General features: G+C 46.2%; 2 protein-coding genes across 2 annotated transcripts in view; one reads left to right on the forward strand and one right to left on the reverse strand.

Annotated features, from left to right (window-relative positions):
- Positions 1 to 23,676, forward strand: part of LOC144269822 (scavenger receptor cysteine-rich type 1 protein M130-like) — a 547,202-nt gene that overhangs the window by 52,692 nt on the left and 470,834 nt on the right. The gene's annotated exons all lie outside the window — the stretch shown is intronic.
- The window catches only part of LOC144258004 (scavenger receptor cysteine-rich type 1 protein M130-like), a 73,508-nt gene continuing 69,250 nt past the window's right edge, over positions 19,419 to 23,676 (reverse strand). The window contains 4 exon segments of the mRNA XM_077806305.1: positions 19,419 to 19,543; positions 20,493 to 20,645; positions 21,881 to 21,970; positions 23,039 to 23,110. Coding sequence (XP_077662431.1) covers positions 19,419 to 19,543; positions 20,493 to 20,645; positions 21,881 to 21,970; positions 23,039 to 23,110 — 440 coding nt within the window.

Consider the following 23,676-nt stretch of genomic DNA (forward strand, 5'->3'; position numbering starts at 1 on the left):
AGGCCAATGTTCCGAAAGATGCATGCGTCATGCACCTTTCTCGACCAGCCTGCGTTAATGTCTGTGAAATGCCCACGGTGATCCACAAGTGCCTGGAGAGCTATTGAGAAATACCGCTTGTGATTAATGTACTAGGGGTCTGGTGCCAGAATTGGAATATGCATGCCATCTATCGCCCCTCCGCAGTTAGGGAAGCCCATTTGTGAAGCGCCATCTACAATGTCACGCACACTGCCCAGAGTCACGGTCTTTCAGAGCAGGATGCAATTAATGGCCCTGAACACTTCCGTCAACACAAGTCCAATGGTAGACTTTCCCACTCTGAACTGATTAGCAAACGACCAGTAGCAGTCTGGAGTAGCCAGCTTCCACAGGGCAATCGCCATGCGCTTCTCCAATGGCAGGGCAGCTCTCATTCTTATGTCCTTGAGCTGCAGGGCTGGGGCGAGCTCATCACACAGTCCCATGAATGTGGCTTTCCTCATGGAGAAGTTCTGCAGCCACTGCTTGTCACCCCAGACGTGCATCACGAGGTGATCGCACCACTCAGTGCTTGTTTCCTGAGCCCAAAAGCAGCGTTCCACTGTGGTCAGCACCTCTGTGAAAGCCACAAACGATCTCATCTTGTAGCTATTTGTGTGGCGATATCAATGTCTCACTCCTCTTGCCTTTGCAGTTTAAGGAATAACTCCACTGCCGCTCATGACATGTTGGTCAGAACGAGCAGCACACTGGTCAACAGTCCGGGATCCATTCCTGCAGCCCGAAAAGACAGTGCGCGCAATACGCAAACCATTGAAAGATGGTGCCAAATGCGGACGGAAGCACAGGGATTGCTGGGATGCAAAGCAATGCATCCCAGGTCATTGGCACAGGACCCAGGATGCCCCAAGACCCCCTCTGCTTTCCCACAAGTCTTAGCTGCAGAAGAGAAAGAGGTATTCTGTGGGACAGCTGCCCAGAGTGCACCGCTCCGAATACCGCTGCAAGTGCCACAAGTGTGAACACACTATTGAGCAGGCAGCTGGCAGTGTGAACACACAACAATGGTTTCCCTTCCATGCTCTCTGAGCGGTGCTGTAACTGCCGGTGTTGTGACTCTGCCAGTGAAGGCATGCCCTCCGTACATTCCTGACTACCAGAGGAACCTTTGGAAACAGACTCTTTGGTGCATACAGGAAAGTGCCCAACATGCACGCCCACACACACACCCTGATCCAGAGAGATTTGTCTCAGGCGTGTGCTTAAAAAAAGGGTCCCAACATTCTCTCATTTGAGATACAGAGATTAATCCTTATAAAACTCAGACGGAACTGCAGAAACCACAGTACCTCGTCTATACAAGTCTCATATTTCCTCAGGGCCTGAGTGAGGTTTCCTGAGTGAGTTTCTTTCCCACCACTCATTTCCCCTCAGGCAATGTCCCTCTTTCCTCCCCGATGTGTAAACTCTACTATTAGCCCCATCTCTTATATAAACATCCTTATAAGAGATAATAGAAGCTGAAAATCAAACGTGCACTCATAAAAACGTACAGTTGTAAACAGAACTGTGAAACCCTGGTAATTTGGCTCTTGGAGTGTGTGTGCTCTCTCTCACTCATATATATTTATAGATTGTAAGAGTTTTCAGGGCATGGGATATCTTTTAACATACATGTTTGTACAGTCCTCAATGTACAGTGTTCAGAACCCTAATCCTGACTTGCGGCTTCTGAACACTACAGTAATAGGTACAGTTATTTGTGTCTATATCTCTATATGTCTCATTCTAGGCAACCTAGGAAGCAGTGACCATGAGATGGTTGAGTTCAGGATCCTGACAAAAGGAAGAAAAGAGAGTAGCAAAATATGGACCCTGGACTTCAGAAAAGCAGACTTAGACTCCCTTAGGGAACTGATGGGCAGGATCCCCTGGGAGGCTAATATGAGAGGCAACAGAGTCCAGGAGAGCTGGCTGTATCTTAAAGAAGTCTTATTGAGGGTGCAGGAACAAACCATCCCGATGTGCAGAAAGAATAGCAAATATGGCCGGTGACCAACTTGGCTTAACAGTGAAATTTTTGCTGAGCTTAAACTCAGAAAGGAAGTTTACAAGAAGTGGAAATTTGGACAGATGACTAGGGAGGAGTATAAAAATATTTCTAGAGCATGTAGGGGTGTAATCAGGAAGGCCAAGGCACAACTGGAGTTGCAGCTATCAAGGGATGTGAAGAGTAACAAGAAGGGTTTCTCCAGCTATGTTAGCAACAAGAAGGAGGTCAAGGAAAGTGTGGGACCCTTCCTGAATGGGAGAGGCAACATAGTGAGAGATGATGTGGAAAAAGCTGAAGTACTCAATGCTTTTTTTGCCTTGGTCTTAACAGACAAGGTCAGCTCCCAGACTGCTGCACTGGGCAACACAGTACGGGGAGGAGGTGAGCAGCCCTCAGTGGTGAAAGAACAAGTTAAGAACTATTTAGAAAAGCTGGATGTGCACAAGTCCATTGGTCGAGATCTAATGCATCTGAGGGTGCTGAGGGAGTTGGCTGGTGTGATTGCAGAACCATTGGTCATTATCTTTGAAAATTCGTGGTGATCAGGGGAGGTCCTGGACGACTGGAAAAGAGCAAATATAGTGCCCATATTTAAAAAAGGGAAGAAAGAGAACCCAGGCAACTACAGACCGGTCAGCTTCACTTCAGTCCCCGGCAAAATCATGGAGCAGGTCCTCAAGGAATTCATTCTGAAGCACTTGGAGGAGAGGAAGGTGATCAGGAACAGTCAACATGGCTTCACCAAGGGCAAGTCATGCCTGACTAATCTAATTGCCTTCTATGATGAGATAACTGGCTCTGTGGATGATGGGAAAGCGGTGGACGTGTTGTTCCTTGACTTTAGCAAAGCTTTTCATATGGTCTCCCACAGTATTCTTGTCAGCAAGTTAAAGAAATATGGATTGGATGAATGGACTATACGGTGGATAGAAAGCTGGCTAGATTGTCAGGCTTAATGGGTAGTGATCAATGCCTCCATGTTTCCATGTCTAGTTGGCAACTGGTATCAAGCGGAGTGCCCCAGGGGTCGGTCCTGGGGCCGGTTTTGTTCAACATCTTTATTAATGATCTGAATGATGGGACGAATTGCACCTCAGCAAGTTCGCAGATGACAATAAACTGGGGGGAGAGGTAGATATGCTGGAGGGTAGGGGTAGGGTCCAGAGTGACCTAGACAAATTGGAGGATTGGGCCAAAAGAAATCTAATGAGGTTCAACAAGGACAAGTGCAGAGTCCTGCACTTAGGAAGGAAGAATCCCATGCACTGCTATGGGCTGGGGACTGACTGGCTAAGCAGCAGTTCTACAGAAAAAGACCTGGGGATTACAGTGGATGAGAAGCTGGATATGAGTCAACCGTGTGCTCTTATTGCCAAGAAGGCCAACTGCATATTGGGCTGTATTAGTAGGAGCATTACCAGCAGATCAAGGGAAGTGATTATTCCCCTCTATTTGGCACTGGTGAGGCCACACCTGGAGTATTGCATCCAGTTTTAGGCCCCCCACTACTGAAGAGATGTGAACAAATCGGAGAGAGTCCAGTGGCGGGCAACAAAAATTATTAAGCGGCTGGGGTACATGACTTAGGAGGAGAGGCTGAGGGAACTGGGCTTGTTTAGTCTGAAGAAGAGAAGAGTGAAGGGGGGATTTGATAGCAGCCTTCAACTACCTGAAGGGGAGTTCCAAAGAGGATGGAGCTTGGCTGTTCTTAGTGGCGGCAGATGACAGAACAAGGAGTAATGGTCTCAAGTTGCAGTGCGGGACGTCTAGGTTGGATATTAGGAAACACTATTTCACTAGGAGGGTGGTGAAGCACTGAAATGGGTTATCTAGGGAGATGGCGGAATCTCCATCCTTAGAGGTTTTTAAGGCCCGGCTTGACAAAGCCCTGGCTGGGATGATTTAGTTGGTGTTGGTCCTGCTTTGAGCAGGGGATTGGACTAGATGACCGCCTGAGGTCTCTTCCAACCCTAATATTCTATGATTCTATGCTTCTCGTGCACATTAATACACCATTAACAAAGTCCATTTTTTAATAAACCTCTTATGACTAGGCCAAATCCCTAAAAGCTTTTCTCTGTGCTAACAGAGCATCTGCAACAACTCTGCTAAATTTCTAGTTTCTGCACCAAACCCCAGAGATGCTATCGCTGTTTAGTGTAAGGTGTGATTTGTTTTGTTTCAATAATGGTAAAAAGTGTATTTTTTTCTTTGTGTTTACAAATGTCTGGCATGTTTTGGCTGATTTTTTTCTTTAATCACCTTTAGGAGCGTCTAGGTTAGAAAACTTCCGCCTTAAAGACAAAAAGTTACAAAGAGGTGGAAAGGATTCCTTTAAAGTGGAAATGCCCAGGCAATGTTAACTGTAGTCTGGAGCACAGGTGTTGCTCTGCACCCCACCAGCAATACACACAAGACGACGACCATCCCCGGCAAGGCTGGATGTGGATCTCCGTGGTCAGCTCTTGTTTTTGGCAATTCTCTTGGATAAATTTGATTCAGTAGAACTGGTGACCTCGTGTGACCTTAATTTCTCCAAATGGAGGCTTCAGAGTAGAACTGGTTGAATAATGAAAAAGATTTACAAATATTCTCAACCTTCTCTCATTCCACTTGCTGCTGTTCATGAGATCAGACTATTCAGATGACTGCCTGGGACTCTAAATAATTTCCAAATCCCAGAAGTTACATGAATTTGTATCAGAAATTCATTATTTGGTCATTATTCACTTTTTATCTTGTATTGTTCTCTAAAAGTTGCATTCATCAAGTCAAGGAGCAGACGTGTTACTCTGGGCCTGGTCACACACCAGAAATAGTGAATACAAAATACTCAACGTGAACAGTTGGGAAACATTCCATATGCTAAGAGTTGTTCACCCAAAGCATCTGTTGAATACTTAGGAATACCTATTACATGTTTATGTACTGGTGCAGGTGAGCCAAGTATTCAAAAGTCAAAACTCCTACCATTTTTTGTTTATAACTAATGTTCAGCAAGATCTGCTGCATTCCCAGCTCGCTGAAGGAACTTAAGTTGTGTAGATTGTTAGATCGATGACCTTTCAGCAGGATGGCTCAGAACAGCTTGTGAACAGCTGAAAACCAATAGTGGACAATGAGTGGCCTTTGGGCCCAGATTTATAAAGGGATTTAGGTGTTTCTCCACCCAGCGTTGCAAGGCCTAAGGGTGTGTCTACACTCCAGGCTTGCCACAAGTTGTGCCATGTGGTGTTGTCGAACCGCCACTACCATCCACACTCAAAGCCCTTAAACACATATGTATGGCCTGAATCCATGCCGGAGTGCTTGGCTGGTGGCATGGGGCAAAGCATATGTTAATACTTGACCTACCCCCTGACCTGCACACTTTGCAGTGTGGAGACAGCAAAAGCATGGACCTGGCCGCACGTTTCGATAATCCTCCAATGCCATTCCCCGAATTTCCTGCGCCCATATCTTCTGGCACATCTGTCTACTCACTTCCCCTCTATGCATAGCTGTAGTCTGATTGCTAGATGTCGGGGGGAGGGGGCAAAGTGCACATATGCACACACACACACACACACACACACACACACACACGTCCACGCTGAACCCAGTTTCCTTGGCTGACTGGCTCTCTCCCCCTGCCTGGGGCGGTACCTGGCTGCTGGTGCTGAGGGGGTTGGGCGGCATAACAGGGGAGCCCCAGCTGCTGCTGTGGTCACCTGAGCATAGGAGCTGCAGCCACCCCAACACCAAGTGCTGCAGTGATGGTGCTGATCTGGTGCCTTCTGGTGCTGCTGCAACCGCCTCCCAGCTGGGGCTGGGGCTGGGCCTGGGGCTGCGGGCAAAACATATGCTTCCCCCACCTTCATTCCTGTTTCCCTTTCTCTTTCCCATCCCATCCCCCTTCCCCTACCCACTGTCCTCTGCCCCATCCCATCCCCCGCCTCACACCCTATCTCACCCCCTTACCCTACTGTCTCTTCCACAACCCCATCCCCTTCCCCCAGATCCACCCCCTTGTCCTGCTCCCGTATGGGCACTCGCCTTTGTACAGGCAACTGGAGGACACTAGGTTCCAAGAGGCAGCAGCAAGAAAAGCAGCTCCATTCCTCCCCCACCCTGTCTCCTCCTGGGCCCAGCTGCAGGGGAGGGGGGCTGAGGGAGCAGGAAACATGCTGAAGAAAGAGGAGGTCACAGTGTGGGAAGAAAAGAGCAGTGCAGTGCGGCACCTCCCTTTCCCAGCAGGCCGAGCAGGGCAGCTCAACGTTCGCATAAATGAGGGGGTGCCACATGACCCCACAGCCCCTCCATGCCTCACCTCTGTTGGGGGGGGCAATGCCCCCCCCATGACCCCAAAACCATGAAACTACCTGACAGTCCTTCTTCAAGTAATGTCCTATGGTTGCTCCACTCCAGGTGCACATACATCTCTCGAGGCCTTGATTGGAGATTTCCGTTTGGCCCATGCATGTTCCCTGTTCCTCCTCATGGCAGACACTGAGGCTAGGAGTGTGTGGGGCAAACCGCCCTCAGTTCCTTCTCTAACTGCTAGGCCCAAGATGGCACACTGGTGTGTCCATTTTGAGCATACTCAGCTTTTCTCTTCACTTCTGTTAAAGTTATTTATTACAAGTGAAACAGCTTCAAAATGAGAAGAATTCAGACCAGCACACTTGCCTGTAGTGCAGGAGATCTGAACTCAAATACCTTCTCTGCATCAGGTAGAGTGGGGGCTAGAACCTGAGCCCCATGCCTGTGAGGTGAGTTCCCTGACCTCCAGCTCTGAACACTGCATGGGGCTGACAGCTCAGTCTATCAGCCCTGGGGCAGGGAGGTGGCTCCAGCTGTGAGCCCCACAGGGGCTGACAACTGGAGCTGGTGACCAAAGGTCAACTAATAGCAGCCATTACACTGACAAGAATGTCAATTTAACTGTTGGTAGGCTCCCTGCTGTGTAACTGAACCTTGTGCTTGGCTCACAGAAAATCAGCCTAAGGATGGTGGCAGGGGGAGCTCTGTCTGTGAGCTCTGTGTGGCTGTCAGTGCCTCACACTGTGGCTGTCAGTGCATCACAATGCCCCACTTCACTCAGTGCAAGCGCTTCTGGTGAGGACACACATCACTGGCAAAAAGAGGGTAGTGTAGACACCAACAGACGCTTTAACTACTACGGTGGCTGTAGGTCGACATAACTTAAGTCAATCTAATTTTGTATTGTAAACAAGCCCAAAAGCTGTGAATTTAGATGCATGTTATCAAAGGAATACAGATCAACAGCTTTCTCAGCCCCAGCATGGCAGCCACGATGGGCCTAGTGAGAAAGGTGGAAGAACTTGATGGAATATTTGGTGATATTGGACTTCTGAAAGGGGATCCAGTACAAATAACCTTAAAAAACAATACTGAACATGTATAAGTGTATATACACCCTGTAGGATTCCTATCTGGTTACTTCATAAAGTGGAAACTGAGTTAAAGAGAATGGAGCCGAATGACATACCCAAGAAGATCTCCAAAGCATGGTGTTCCCCAATAGTGTCAGTTAGAAAGACAAAATAGGGAAAAAATACAAATGTGTTATCTTAAAAAATGTAATGAAGCAGTTGTGAGAGAAAAAATCTCCTCTGAACACTTCATGACTTCCTCCCCAGAGGAAACAGCAAAGCCGTCAGTGAAGTCCAAAGCCTAATCACTCAGTCTTAACTGAAGCCAAACAAGGAACAATGCACTTTCTGCCTATCCTAAATCAAGATTTTGGGACAGACACTAAACAAAGATGGAATCAGTCCAATTTGAGAATTGAATGCACCAGCAAATGTAACAGAACTGAGACATGTACTGGGAATGGTAAATTACCGTGGTGGATACCTACAAGACCTTTCTACAATGACAAAACTGCATTACCACTGTTAAAATCCAACACATCTTGGCTATGGGGGCCAAATTAAGAAATTGCCTTGAAAAAGGATAAAATAAATTATCCAAATGGCTCCAGTTCTCAAGTACTGTGATGTGAACAAACCCATACTGGTCCATGCAGATGCAAGCAGGTCTGGCCTGGGTGGTGTATTGATGCAACAACATGGCTCTGAGTGGAAGCCAGTTGCATTTTGCTCTTGCGCCCTCATAGACACAGAAAAACTATGTGCACAGATTGAAGAGGAGTGCCTGGGGAATGTATGGGCATATGAGAACTTTTACAGATATTAGTGTGGATTGGATTCATTTACACTGATAACAGACCATAAACTGCTCGTAATCCTCATCAATGGGAAAAACCTGGATCGGATGCTAATGTCTTTTGATAAGGTTAATGCAATTTAACCCAATTGATAAATATGTTCCTGGGGAAATCTGGTAGTAGCAGACACTTTGTCACATTCCCTGGAATCACACTCAATTACCTGTGAGCTTGAAGATGCCATAAAGGTGTACACAGATGCTGTGGACATATACAGATCAGTGTCAGATAAAAGACAACACCAGCTACAAACAGCAATCTGGACAGATACGCAACTAGAGGAAGTTCTACGTTTCATTGGGGTGACTGGCCCAAGTATCTAAAGGACACTACGGAAATGACAAGAGACTAATTCGTGGAGCGTGGACAATATAGCGAGTCAAATGAACTCATGGTTAAAGGCAAATGTATCATAATTCCAAATGAAGTAAGAGGAGAAATCCTAAACCTCATCCATGAAGGATATTAAGGATTAACTAAATGCCACAAACGTGCCAACCAGTCAGTGTGGAAAGAAAGAATAAACAATAAATTATCTGCATGTGAACACTGTAGAACTAACAGATCAACCCAACACAAAGACCCTTTAATAACACTTTACCTGGGAGACATTGGAAAACACTAACTGCAGATTTATGCAAATTCAGAGGACATCACAGGCATTGTGAACTATTTTTCCAGCTCTATAGAAAGAATGTACTTGAAAGACATAACATGCCACAGTATTGTTGAGAAACAGAAGTGCACTTTTGCTCACTATGGTATTTCAGGAGAACTAGTGATAGACAACAGACCACAGATCACTGCAGCAGAATTTAAGTTGTTCTGAATGAAATAGGATTTTCATCATATTATTAGTGGCCCACATTACCCACAAGCAAATAGAGAGGCTGAGAGATTTCTACAGATAGACAAGAATATCCTACAGCAGTAAGATCCATTCCTTGCTCTTCTGAATTACAGAACTATACCAATAACCGCTACTGGATATAGTCCAGCACAAATCCTAATGGGAAGACAACTCAGAACTCCTCTTCCAACTTTGGAAAAGAATCTGTCTCCAAAGTGGCCAGTCATGAAGAAAGTAGCCAAACTTGGATAAAAAGGCTAAAAGAGCTTATTAACACTTTTGCAACAGATGTCATTCAGTTCGAGTATAGCCATGTCTAGAATCTGGTGACCGTGTTCATGTCAAATCGATTGGAGATAAAGGATGGACAACTCCTGGTGAAGGGATCCCTGGGGTACAACATGAAACTGGGGTACCGCTGTGCCCCTGTCATAAATATAAAGGGAAAGGTAAACCCCTTTAAAATCCCTCCTGGCCAGAGGAAAAATCCTCTCATCTGTAAAGGGTTAAGAAGCTAAAGGTAACCTCGCTGGCACCTGACCATAATGACCAATGAGGAGACAAGATACTTTCAAAAGCTGGGAGGAGGGAGAAAAACAAAGGTCTGGGTCTGTCTGTGTGATGCTTTTGCCGGGGACAGAACAGGAATGGAGTCTTAGAATTTAGTAAGTAATCGAGCTAGGTATGTGTTAGATTATGATTTCTTTAAATGGCTGAGAAAATAGCTGTGCTGAATCGAATGACTATTCCTGTCTGTGTGTCTTTTTTGTAACTTAAGGTTTTGCCTAGAGGGATTCTCTATGTTTTGAATCTAATTACCCTGTAAGGTATCTACCATCCTGATTTTACAGCGCTGCTTCTTTTCTTTTTACTTCTTTTAAAAGTCTTCTTGTAAGGAAACTGAATGCTTTTTCATTGTTCTAAGATCCAAGGGTTTGGGTCTGTGGTCACCTATGCAAATTGGTGAGGATTTTTATCAAACCTTCCCCAGGAAGTGGGGTGCAAGGGTTGGGAGGATTCTGGGGGGAGAGACATGTCCAAACTGCGTTTCCCAGTAAACCCAGATAAAGTTTGGTGGTGGTAGTGGAAATCCAAGGGCAAAAGGTAAAATAATTTGTACCTTGGGGAAGTTTTAACCTAAGCTGGTAAAAGTAAGCTTAGGAGGTTTTCATGCAGGTGCCCACATCTGTACCCTAGAGTTCAGAGTGGGGAAGGAACCTTGACAAGGTATTAGCAGCAGCAGCAGGAGAAGGCTACAACAGGTCAGGCTGTCCCTGTGGCTCCCTGAGACGGGGGTGGGAGGAAATTAGAGGATCCTGCAGTATCAGCCCAGGTCAGGACTATCACTTCTGTGACTTTTCTACATGCCTTGTCTTTGTGTAGAAGAGGAGGCTAAAGAAGAGTTGGGTGAGGCTGGTTGTTTTGTCCAAGTTGGAGGACAGGCCCACCTGACTCGTAGACGTTGCCTGCATTCTCCACCACAGCCCAGGAGACCCATGGATCCTCAAGCCCCATTGAAATGGATGGGTGAACACCAATAGCTAGAACAGCAGCAGCGGCAGCAGATTGTGACCCAGCAGCTTCAGCTACTACAACCGTGCCAGCAAAAGAAGCAGGGAGCAGCAGCGGTTTATGCTTTGCCTATTAACCCTGGAGAACTGGAGCCCCCAGGTGGGTGCGGGGCTGTGGTTACCTGTGTGGGAGGGAGGAGTCCTCGCCAAAATGGGGCTAGAAGAAGTCCTTGAGGCTTTGCTGGAGACTCTTCAGTGGGTGGCTGGGGAATACCAGTGGCCCCGGGAGGAATGGCCACAATGATTAAACTCTACTTGACAGGAAAGGCCAAGCCAGCATATCGTACACCAGGGATAGAGGCAGCAAAGGCCTATAGGACACTCAAGCTACCATACTAGTCTGCCTAGGGCTTGGTGAAGATGCTATTGTCAGCCACCCTGGCATGAACCATTGGCTCTGGCCTCCCAGCTGAGGGCAATAGAGCAACAACTCTGGGATTTGTGTTCTCTCTGGCTGAAATCAGAGACTTGTTCACCAATGGAAATGGTGACATTAGAACAGTTTTGCTGAGTTCTCCCAGCAGAGCCCCAGGAGTGGGTTTGTCACCACTAAGTAGGCAATATGCTTCGCAGAGAACTTCCTGAGTCTGAAGTAGAGAATGAGCCTCTGGGGAAACCGGGGCAATCGAACATCCGTGGTTCAGGTCCAATGGGGAAGGGGCCTCAGGCCTCAGAAAACCCCTTGTGAAGGGCTACATTGGGCCAGAGTGTGCACCTGTGGTATCCCAAGGGACTGAAACACAGGCCAAGCCCTTACAATGGGCCAGCTGTAACAAATGAGGGCTGACCACTGAAGGAGACCCGGCTGAGAAGATGGGGGTGGGGGGTCCCTAGATTGTTCCATTTTGGGTCAAGATGGCCCTGGGCACTAAGATTGCCCTTATAGACAGTGTGTCTGTGGCTATTTCTGTTCCTCAGAAATGTGTGGAGAACTGCTTGGGCTGAAGGCTTATGTAGTCCCTGTTACAGAGAAGGGAATGAGGTGCTGGGCTTGTCTGACACAGATTGGGGCAGATGTTCCTCCAAGAGCAGTTAATAGCTCTACAGATCTCTAGATCTGTGCATGTAAGATGTATTCATGGGGACATTTGGCCCTATCCTAGGGGCAGGAAAGCAAAATATTGGTGGTCATGGCCCAACACCTAGCCTACCTGACATTATTGGTGCAGGGCTGGAGACCTGTAACCAGTCGTGTGAGGGTGGCTGGGAAGGCAGGATTGGCACTCAACCTGAGGACTCAAGGAGCGATTAAGCTAAAAGAAATTTCCCCCTTTTCCAGCCCCGAGCTGTCCAGTTTCAAACCAAAGTCCTGCAGGGATCAGTGTTAAGCCCATAGTGTTGCGGTGCAGTGTAGTTTGGAGTTCCCTATGGAGAAGCCACAGGAACAGCCTCCTCCTAGGGACAACCCACTCGTCTTGGAGGAGGGGTTCAACTACATCCAAAATCAAAGGGAGGATCTAGTCTTCAGCTGGCTACATGGCTGGTTGACTAGGGCAAATGCGGTGCTGGTTGATCCTGACAATTATGTCCAGTACTCCCATTTTGAACTCAAAGAGGATCTCTTTGTGAGGGTGATGTGGGACAAAAAAAATGGGGCCCACCAAACACAACTCCTGATCCCAAAATTTTATCAGAACCAGGAGTTAAAACTGGCCCAAGATGTACTGTAGTCTGGTCACGTGGGAGCGGAGAAGACCCCAAAGAAGATACAGGCCCAGTTGTTTTTGCAAGGGGTTTATGGTGACATCAAAGATCATTGTACTTCCTTTCCAGAATGCCAAGTGGTGGCCCTCAGCCAGCCCATGGGGCCCCCTCAGTCCTCTTCCATTGGTGAGCAGACCTTTTCACAGAATTGGGGTAGACCGCATGGGGTCACTGGACCCAACTCAAGCCACTGTTGGTTTATTCTGGTGATTGTTGATTATGGCAATTGGTATCCTGAAGCAGTAGCTCTGTGCTCAGCAACGTCACGGACAATAGCTACCCAATTAATGCAAGTATTCGCTAGAATAGGATTTCCAGGAATGCTCCTGACAGGTCAAGGAAAAGCCTTCACATCCCAGTTAACACACAAGGTCTGAGTTTTCCTGAAATTTCAGTTGGTTAAACCCTCTGTTACACACAAACAGATGGCCTGATAGAGCAGCTTATCCATCCATTCAAGAAGATGTTGCAAAAATGTGTAACTAGAGAATCCCAAATTGTGAAAAAATGCCCCTGTATTTGTTGCTCACAATCACCTCTGTAAGATCAGGATGGTAAATACCTTACAGGGTAATTAGATTCAAAACATAGAGAATCCCTCTAGGCAAAACCTTAGGTTACAAAAAGACACACGGACAGGAATATTCATTCTATTAAGCACAACTTATTTTCTCAGCCATTTAAAGAAATCATAATCTAACGCATATCTAGCTAGATTACTTACTAAATTCTAAGACTCCATTCCTGTTCTGTCCCCGGCAAAAGCCTCACCCAGACAGACACAGACACTTTGATGTTCTCCCTCTTTCCAGCTTTTGAAAGTATCTTGTCTCCTCATTGGTCATTTTGGTCAGGTGCCAGTGAGGTTATCCTAACTGTTACATGGACATCCTTACTACTAAAGCAGGGTGCACAAACATAATCGAACACCATGTACATCTGAAAGCTGAGCACTGTGTCTTGTTCAGCATCTTGGTTGTAGAGTGGTGAGCAATAAAATTATTGCTTTGTGGGATATTGAAAGCAACAGGATGGGATTAGCTTTGGCTGAAGGTGTAAGCTACAAAATTGCCCTGGCAGCCATTTCCTCCCCTTCTTCCCCAGGTCTGACCCAAGATGGATTCCAAGTGGAGGAAAAAAATCTAAACGTACGACGAGTGACTCTGTCTAACTACCCTTGCAATTCTTCCCTGTTAAAGGGGTACAGACCGAGCATGCTCTTCCTGGTAACACAGTCACTCCAATGTAATTCTATAGATTTATACCTTTACTGGCATGAAAGCATCACCCCAGACACAGGAATTATGAAGCCCGGGGCCAGATTAAGTGATATAGCTCCTTCTGGACCTCAGTGTTTAAACTTCTGGTTCTGTGCATTTGTGTCATAATGTCCCGGCTGCATGGGAAGAGAGAAGGAGGGAGAATCTGCTCTGTTGTTAGGAAGCCTCTGCACCCTCGTCCAGCATCCTGGTAACGGTTGCCCTAATTTTCCCTCACGTCTGGTCGGTCAGGTTCCCAGGCAAGGCAAAATTGCAACAGCTGCTCCTCTCACTTACTAAACCTCCCTGTTCACTGATACTCTGTTCAGGCAGCCGAAGCCAAAATATCTCCTTGCCGTAGATAGATGGAATCCCTTCACTGGCCTGGAAACGTAGCCCCCTCTTCCACTCTGGGACCTCGAGCAGATGAACAGCCTGCAAGGCTTCCCCAGTCTGAAATCATGTTAAAACCAATACTGGTGCCAGGCCCCTCATAGGATTCCCACATTGTTTCATTCGCAGAGTGTGAAGCTGAATGCTGGTCACATTGAACAAATGACACTTCATTAAACCCTGTGCACTGCTCTGTCCATGAGGCTGGGTTGCTTCCAGCCTTATTCCCCATGTTCCTTATTCCCCTGGTGTCATGTCAGTAACAGTCTCCACAGGGAACACGGGCCCTCCGACTCCAGTTCCACTGGTCAGGACACATCTTCCCTATTTTACAAATATTTTAATAGAAACATGAAAAACAAATAATTGATACTCAACCCTCACACCTGAAGGCCCTTCAGCCAGAGACTGCAAGCAAATAGCTGAGTTGGAGTCTTCTCTTTACCACATACTCAGCCGGTTAAGTAGTCATTAAGGTAGTTTGCTAGACTCAGAGACAGAGAACAAAAGAACGGCCATACGGGGTCAGACCAGTGGTCCTTCTAGCCCAGTACCCTGTCTTCCAACAGTGGCCAATGCCAGATGCTTCAGAGGGAATGAAACACAACACGGCAATTTATTGAGTGATCCATCCCCTGTCATCTAGTGTCAACTTTTGACATTCAGAGGTTTAGAGACACCTAGAGCACGGGATTGCATCACTGACCATTTTCTTTTTTTGGATGAATTTAATCTGCAATTCCTACCATAGTGGGTCTGTGGGTTGGGAACATGATTAGCAGGAGCTTCTCAGCCGGCCAGTGAATAAAGATGGAATCAGAGCATATCAAGGTGATTAAAGGACCAACCTGTGCCATTGGCTTGATGCAAAATGTAAAATGAGGGATTCCCACCCTCCCCCCATGGACAGAAAAATCATATGCTCCTTCATCTCTTGCCCGGCACTTCCACCTCATCTGGACCAACCCTCCCCCTCAGGTTCTTTGGGACAGGACCCTCCGTCAGCAGGGGAAAAGGGAGAGGGTCAGAGAGGAAATGTTTATCACTGTGCACTGGAAGACTGATGACCCCGGGGTACTAGAAGGCGAAGGAGGAATGGGATGCACAGTGGGAGGAGAGAATGCTGGCCCCAATTCCTCAAGCATGACCAGAGGAATAGGGACCAGGACCGGTTACGCTGGAGCAGCTGATAGACCTGGTGGCCACTGGGCTCACTAGCCACCTCCAGTACCAGCACACAGCCCACTGTAGCATCTGCTCTACACGTACAAACGTCAGCTCTGGGGCTGCACTGTTCGCCAGGGTCCCACGTCCTGCAGCCAGAGCAGGTCCTGGAAAACTCTGCAGTTGGGTGGTCAGTGAACAGCTGTGTGCGCTGGAACAGACAGCTGTATCCTGCGCCTGCCATCCATGCAAGGTGGGCAACACATTCTGTTGGGGGCAGGAGAGCAGGGGGCCCACTTCTGATTCCCAGTTCCCAGTGGCGGATTCATGATTTTGCCGCCCCGAGGCCCTGAAAGAATGGCCACCTCTGGCCCCATATGAACTTGTTTTAGTTTTTTTACAAATTTGTTTGAACTAAAATGAATCTAAATATCATTCAAATAATTGAACATTTACAAGTTTTATTATAAATAAAATGACAAGTACAGCGGACCCTCGCTTGAACGCGCGTCTCCATAGTGGAATTTCGCTTACAGCGCGGGACCGCACATGGATTCAAAACCCCGCGTTCAAGCGGGGGTCCACTGCAGTTTAGGATTCTCGCGAGTACGTTTACTAAATGGCGTCGCGCTGTCATTGGTGGTTTCAATACGCGCTGTGATTGGTAGAATCGCGGTGTCACTGATGCCGCGATTACAAAAATGCTGCTGTTATAAATTTGCCGCCCCTGCAAATTTGTCGGCCTCGGCGATAATACGCCGCTGCCAGTTCCACCACAAGGGAGACTGACCTTGTGTCTCCGACAATTGAGATAACAGGGACTAATCCTCCCCACATGCCCCACTGTGCTCATCTTGCCCCTGGTCCCTGCCTCGCTCCAGCTAGGGACCAATCCTCCCCCCGCCCTGCCCAACTGTCAGGGTGGATAAAAATCAATGACTTTTTAAAAAAAAAATCAAATAATCAGATTTTTTTGTTTTAATTGGATTTTTGAGGAAAAGATATCTAAAGATAGTTTTAATTAAGGTACATTATATCTCATCGTGGAATTGGGATTATAAATTTTAATTCTATAGTATGAGATAATATATTCATGTAATGTTTAAGAAAAGTTTTGTAAATGAGTTCTAATAGTTCATGATTAGGGACCCAATCTTATGGGGGTCCACAGGCCTCTGTATAGATTATTTAGGTTAATTTTTCTATTTACGCAATGGGACTTAGTGCTCAATCTAGAAGATACCATCAGAGATGCTGAGTTTTGCAGTTCTCAGACTGGATTTGTGTCTCCAGAGATAACATTCTTGTTAACAGCAAAAATGTTTTAAATAAATAAATAAATAATATATAGAGATGAGAAATAACAGACCTCAACCCTATTGTCCCTCTGCAAATTTGTGTACAGAGTCAATCCCTAACCTCTCTCTAAAAGTGCAAAGTTTCCAAAAGTTCAATGAATAGAAGATTGTTGGGGGCGGAGTAGATCTGGACAAGGAAAAGAAGTCTGGAGATAAAGGTGAGAAATGAGGGACATATGCTTTTTTGTTAAACTATTCTGTTTGCTGTTGAAGAAAAATATCCAGAATACTTACTTAAAGTTGTTGTTTTAGTTAAATAAAACAATTTAAATATCTGTCTGGTGATGTTCTCCTCCTAATACAGCCTGGCAAGAAAATCCTCCAAATATTAATGATAGTTCACCTCCCAATAACTTCATAAATATCTGCTTCAGTTATCTTTGGGAAATGAAATAACCAAACACTCATTTATTTTCTGATATAGCTCTAAAACTAATCTGAAAAGTTTTCAAAATAAATCACGGTTTAAAAATGTATTGTGTGTACCTTGTAAAAATGAAATCTACACCTATCTCTGAGTTGTGAAGAATATGTATTAAGGTTATAACCAACAACAAGAATACACTTTTATGTGGAAAACCATGATTAAATTGAGTCTTCCTGATTCGTGATTTAAATCAAATCCACCCTCCCCGCTGTGCTCTTGCCCCTGGCCTCTTCATTCCCCAGGAGAGGCCCACAAATATGTTTGGGGCCGGGCCCACAAAAAGTTAATCCAGTCCTGGTTCAGTTGCTAGATATTGTAGAACTCAGCCAGGATGCTTATTTACCTCTGTATGTTTTTGCTTCCAGTACATCCCCTTTCTATTACCCTCAGGGAGTGGACATGATCATACTGTAACCAAAACCCAGTAGGGCTGTTTTAATCTCCTGCAGACTTCTGCCATTTGCTTGCTCTTTCATGAGTGACATTGCTATAGTTGTCTGACTATTTTGTGAAGGGGTGTTGTAGGGTTCCCTGGATTGTTGGAAGTGGGTGGATCTGGCTATGTTATCTCACATCAGGGATTCATATTTGACTTTCACAGCTTAGAAGGGACCATTATGATCAGCTCATCTGACCTCCTGAATAACACACATTTCACATAGAAATTCCTACATCAAGCCCACAGTTTTGGTTGACCTAAAGTGTGTCTTTTAGAAAGAGAACTAGGACAGATAGTTGCATTTTTTCTAATTGGAATATTTTTCCATCAGAAGATGCTGATTTCACAAAATCAAAACATTCTGTAGGAAGTATAGATTTCCTGAACATTTCTGAGAGGAAATTATTAAAAAGTTTCATTTTGACTTTATCTTTTTGACTTTTAAATTGTACCATAGCACCCACACATCACATCCACAGTCACATCCACACACCCAACACAATCCTTTACCACACATCATTCACACCCCTCCCAGCACATAAACAACATACAACTCCAGCGCATCACTCCCCGACATAATATACACACGATCACATGCAACACCCAACCACCACACACTCTGTACAAATCACATAACACACCACCACCACGTGGATACCATCACACACTGTCACGATGTGCCACACCCACAATGCACCATACAACATAAGAGTCAAAATAGTACAAAGATGCCTTCTTTAAACAAAGGTGAGCAAATCTAACCTTATCTAAACAAAGCATTTCAACCTTCGCTTAGAATATCATGTTTCATGGAAGGTCTCAGTCTTTATCTTCAAGCCACTAAGGCTGAGATCTGCAGAGGTATTTAAGCTCCATTGAAATCAATGGACATTAGGGGGTTTAAATGCCTCTGAGGATCTGAGTCTTCAGCATTTAGGCCTGTAACAAATGAGAGATTCCTTCCCATTCCAGGACTGCATTGATCAGCATTGTCCCTCAGGCACAGTGGAGCTGTCTCCTGCCAGGGGAAGCTCATTTGTTCAGGAGACACTTTTTTTGGTGGTTGATCCGAGACTATGGACCTAACAGGATCACAAAATCACCTGAACCCTTTTTCTGTTCCACTTGAAAGTGAGCTTCTGAAATCTGCCTTCAGTAGCATAAGCTCATAGCATGTCATAAAATAAACCTCCATAAGAATCCATATGCACTTTTTCCCTAGAGGGAAGGATGGAGAACGACCCACATGGGATGAAAGAAAATCATGTCACTTCATACATCTCTATCCAAAGCTCTGATGCCACAGTGAAGGGCATAGTATCAACATTTGTAGGGCAGAGAAGAGATTAGGGGCCTCTTGTCACTGTCTAATCGTGTGTGTGTGTGCTCATTAAGATACCTGTAAATAACCTCCCATTTATACTCCTGGATTTCAGAGGAAAGTCTGGAGTCTGGATTGGGGGTTAGGGCTCTCTCTGGAGTTAGGAATATTTTGTTGCTGGGTTCTGGAGTCCCAAACTGGCAGGGAAAACAGGCTCAGATGTAGTCTCAGAACATCAGGTGACAGTCCCAAGTGGGTCTCTGTGACCAAACCCATCACATCAGTTTCCATCTCTCTCCCTACTGGTCCCCATGGGCCACCCAACACATCTCATGAGAGAAACATCAGCCCAGGGACAGATCTTCAAAAAGGTTTTAATAAGAAAAAGCAAAAATTCACAATGAAGAAGTGTTAGGGACAAAAAAGCAGGGAAGTTCCAGACTGTCTGATCAATGGGAAATTAGAGGGGAAATCATAGCCCCTGTCTCAGTCAGACTTATTTCTTGCATCTAAACAAAACTGAAATCAAAAAAGCTAATTGAAGCAGTTCCCAGGTAGGGATAGTCTCCAATACCCCGATGGGTCAATGAGCATTTGGGACAGGAAGAGTCTAACCATACAGCATTTACATCCTCACAGGATATTTGATCTGAACCCAGCCATTCTTATACTGATGTCCCAGAGACGCCATCATCAACGTCATCATAACCCGGGTCATGAGGAGGTGGAGACAGGGCTTCCCTCTCAGCCCCAGAGGCCCCTTCACTTCTTAGCGAGTGTACACTCCAGCCTGAAAATAGCAAGCAAGTCACATTACAGTCAACGTATTCATTCTCCACCCATGTGCACTCACATAATGGATGGGCAACATACAGCATGGGCTGTGAATCAGCCCCCACCCACAGTTCCTCTTAGTGGGCCTCTGACATGTTTAAACCATTATCTCTCTCTCTGTTCTTCAAAGAAAACATGTGGGAGCAGATTCTCTCTCTTCTGAGACCTCCCTGGTGCAGGATAAGTGTGGGGATGGCAGTGAGGGGTGACGACTCCCTGATAGGCCACTGGGAGCTGCTGTAACTCATGACAGCGGATATAGCCCCTAAGGGACCACACGCCAGCAGACACCTGGTGGCTGGAGCAGGGTGGGGACCCTAGCCCATGGGACTTGCCTGGACATCACAGATCTCACCCACCCACACAATGCTCATTCACACGTTATTCCCATCAAGACCAAAGAAATGCACATTTCATCCCAACCCAGTTTCCTTTGAGGTGCAAAGTGGGAGTGCAATCCTGGGTCCCAGCTCTGATCCTGTGCTAATGGGGACATTTACATATTGAAGAGAGGGATTTCAAAGCCAGGCCGCTAACTAACCCCACTCCAGGGACCTGCTCTTCCCATTACCATCCAGGGCACTGACACCTGATTTGGGGAAAGGCACTTTGTCCCTGATCCTGCCAATGGACCCATGTAACTGATGATTTGAACAGTCCCACTGAAGTCAGAGAGAGTATTCATGTGAGTAAACTGACAGATGGGATCTAGTATTTGTAGGATCAGGGACCATATCTAGGCAATCTTCTCTCTGTCTTGATTTCAATCCATTTAACTCTGTTTAGCAGAGGTCAGGGAGGGGACACAGCTGAGAGTTCACCAATAACTGTATTTCAGTGCAGTCACAGTGACCCCTAGTGGCCAGTAAAGGCTCTTCCAGGTGACTTGTGTACACTCCACTCACCTGTCCGTGAATCCCTGTTCCTGACACTTTCCCCATGGGCCCCCGTGACTTCCTGGGCACTCGGTCCAGAACCAGGGTCGTCTTCAGGGTCAGAAATTTCTCTGGCATCATCATAACCGTCCCCTGGGTCATCTCCAGGCAGGGCAGGGACCTCTGAAATAATTATGGTAATTAATGGTAATGAGAGGAGGCTTTCCACTGAATAGAGAAATAAGCTACATGCCAGGTGTGGCAAAGGAGGGACTTATGTGTATTATTTCTTATGAATGCCACATACACCTCAGTTTAGCTGTTTGATATTATCCTGCCAGACTGCACAGGGAAAAACAAAGGAGGACATTAGAGGGGAAGCAAACAGGAAACATAAAAATAACAAAGACGTGGCTCCTTAAGGCGACAATGAGGGGAGCTGTTAATTGTGGAATGCCCTTGTCATAAATTTAAAGGGAAGAGTAATCACCTTTCTGTATTCAGTGTTATAAAATCCCTCCTGGACAGAGGCAAAGTCCTTTTACCTGTAAAGGGTTAAGAAGCTCAGGTAACCTGGCTGACACCTGACCCAAAATGACCAATCAGGGGACAAGATACTTTCAAACCTGGACGGGGGGGAAAGGCTTTTGTCTGTCCGTGTGATACCTTTGCCGGGAACAGATCAAGGATGCAAGCTCTCCAACTCCTGTGAAGTTAGTAAGTAATCTAGCTAGAAAATGTGTTGAGTTTTCTTTGTTTTGGCTTGTGAAATTTGCTGCGCTGGAGGAAATGTGTATTCCTGTTTTTGTGTCTTTTTGTAATTTAAGGTTTTGCCCAAAAGGGATTCTCTATGTTTTGAATCTGACTGCCTGTAAGATTATCTTCCACTCTGATCTTACAGAGTTGTTCTCTTATCCTTTTTTGTTCTTCTAATAAAGTTCTGGGTTTTTTTTAAGAATCGGATTGGTGTTTTTGGGTCTTAAAAATCCAAGGCTGGTTTATGCTCATCTTGTTTATTCTCAAGCCTCCCCAGGACAGGGGGTGTAAGGGCTTGGAGGGATATTTTGGGAAATAGGAACTGCAAGTGGTCCTTTCCCTGGTCTTTGTCTAAATCACTTGGTGGTGGCAGCATACTGTTCAAGGACAAGATGAAACTGGTGCCTTGGGAAAGTTTTTAACCTAAGCTGGTAAAAATAAGCTTCGGGGGTCTTTCATGCGGGTCACCACATCTGTACCCGTGAGTTTAGAGTGGGGAGGGAACCCTGACAGCCCTTCCCTGGCTCCAGCCAGGCTACTTTGGGTTAATTCTTCCCAGCCCTGAGCTCAGGATCAAAGGGCAGACTAGGGAATGAAGAGGGTGGAGCAGCAGTAGCCAAGGGGTAATGTGGCTTCCAGGAGGCAGATTTATCATTGCTCACCTCGGCTGTCTGGAGTCTGGAGGACGTTCCTCAAGGCAGGCTCCTCCACATTATCGTAAGCCAACTGAGACCCCCCTGGGAAAGCTCCCTCTGGAACAGCAAACATCACGGTCAGCTTCCCCGGAACACACCCATTTCCCCAGCAGGTTTTAGTTCCCCATTAAACGCCTGTTGTTTTCGAGTTTGGGCTTTTCATCATAGAGTCTGCAGGGGAAGTCACAGGGTGATCCAGGGGAAAAGGGAGAGTCATGGACATTCTGTGAAACAATAATTGTGCCACCTTTATTTCCTCAAAAATAACTAAGGTCCAGCCCTGCCCCACAGCATCCAATACCAACTTTGTCATGCCCTTCAATGAGATCAGGATCTATGCTGGTATTGAGCTAACCCTGGACCTGCTTCATAGATTCATGGATATTAAGGTCAGAAGGGACCATTATGATCATCTAGTCTGACCTCCTGCACAACGCAGGCCACAGAATCTCACCCACCCACTCCTGCGATAAACCTCTCACCTATGTCTGAGCTACTGAAGTCCTCAAATTGTGGTTTAAATACTTCAAGGAGCACAGAATCCTCCAGTAAGTGACCCGTGCCCCATGCTGCAGAGGAAGGCGAAAAACCTCCAGGGCCTCTTCCAATCTGCTCTGGAGGAAAATTCCTTCCCGACCCCAAATGTGGCGATCAGCTGAACCCTGAGCATATGGGCAAGATTCACCAGTCAGATACCCAGGAAAGAATTCTCTGTAGTAACTCAGATCCCACCCCATCTAACATCCCATCACAGGCTGTTGGGAGATAGTAGCTGCCACACCAGAGCTGACCATTGTGAATTCAACTGAACTCTATAAAGACATGGTTTAAAGTCCTTACATTATATGGGCTGGATCGTGAATTTGGCTATATGCTCCTGTCGAGGAAGCAGGGGGCTAAGGTCATGGGGCATAGATCAGGGGTTGTACAGTGACACGTGTCAGCTGTGGAAGTCAGATTCTTTCATACAGTGTGAATATTTCTCTGCCAGGTTCCCTGCAGCTCCTCCCCTGGGAGAGAGCACAGTCAACCACACACAGAAAGGGTCACGATTTGTTCACATTTCCACCAAGAGTTGGACAGAAATCTTTTGTGTGCCTCTGTTTCCACCCCCATCCTTGTTACCTTGTTCTGATCCAGGATCATTTTCCCCCTCGTTGTCCCCGGTGTAATATTGCAGCTTTGTCACTGAGTCATCTGAATAGGAAACTGGAGAAAGGGTAAATGGGATGTTATCACAGTGAGAGCAGCAAAACTGGCTGATGGGCAATGCATCTGGGTCCTGGAGCAAGATTTATGGTCTCACTATATTGCTTCTTCAAGGGAAGATGCTGAATTCACAGCGACTGAGTGGTGAGAGGCTGACACAGACTTTCTAAGCTAAATATCAGTTTTTTGTAGTAAATGTGGCTTTGGGGTGGATAATTCAGACTGGGAAGATCTGGGAAGAGCCATATTGACCTCATGAGGTGAGGAAGGAACTGAGTGAGACTTTTACCATGGTATCCCCTCCTGTGGGTTTCATTCAAATCCTTCTCATGAACTGGGGGGCCTGTTTTGAGTCTAAATCTTTAGATGGGAATGTTTATCTTCTCCTCCTGAATGTTGCTGCTTCATGGCCTGATCCAGCAGAAAATTATGGCTGAGGCTGCTGCTCCAGATCTCCTCAGGCATGGACATGACTCCCATTTTGTTCTGGAAGATACTCCCCCTCCCCCACCTTTTTGACAGATAAGGCCACACCCCTCCCAGGATCAGAGTCT

This window comes from Eretmochelys imbricata, chromosome 1 (assembly GCF_965152235.1).
Source record: "Eretmochelys imbricata isolate rEreImb1 chromosome 1, rEreImb1.hap1, whole genome shotgun sequence".
Classification (NCBI taxonomy): Eukaryota; Metazoa; Chordata; order Testudines; family Cheloniidae; genus Eretmochelys; species Eretmochelys imbricata.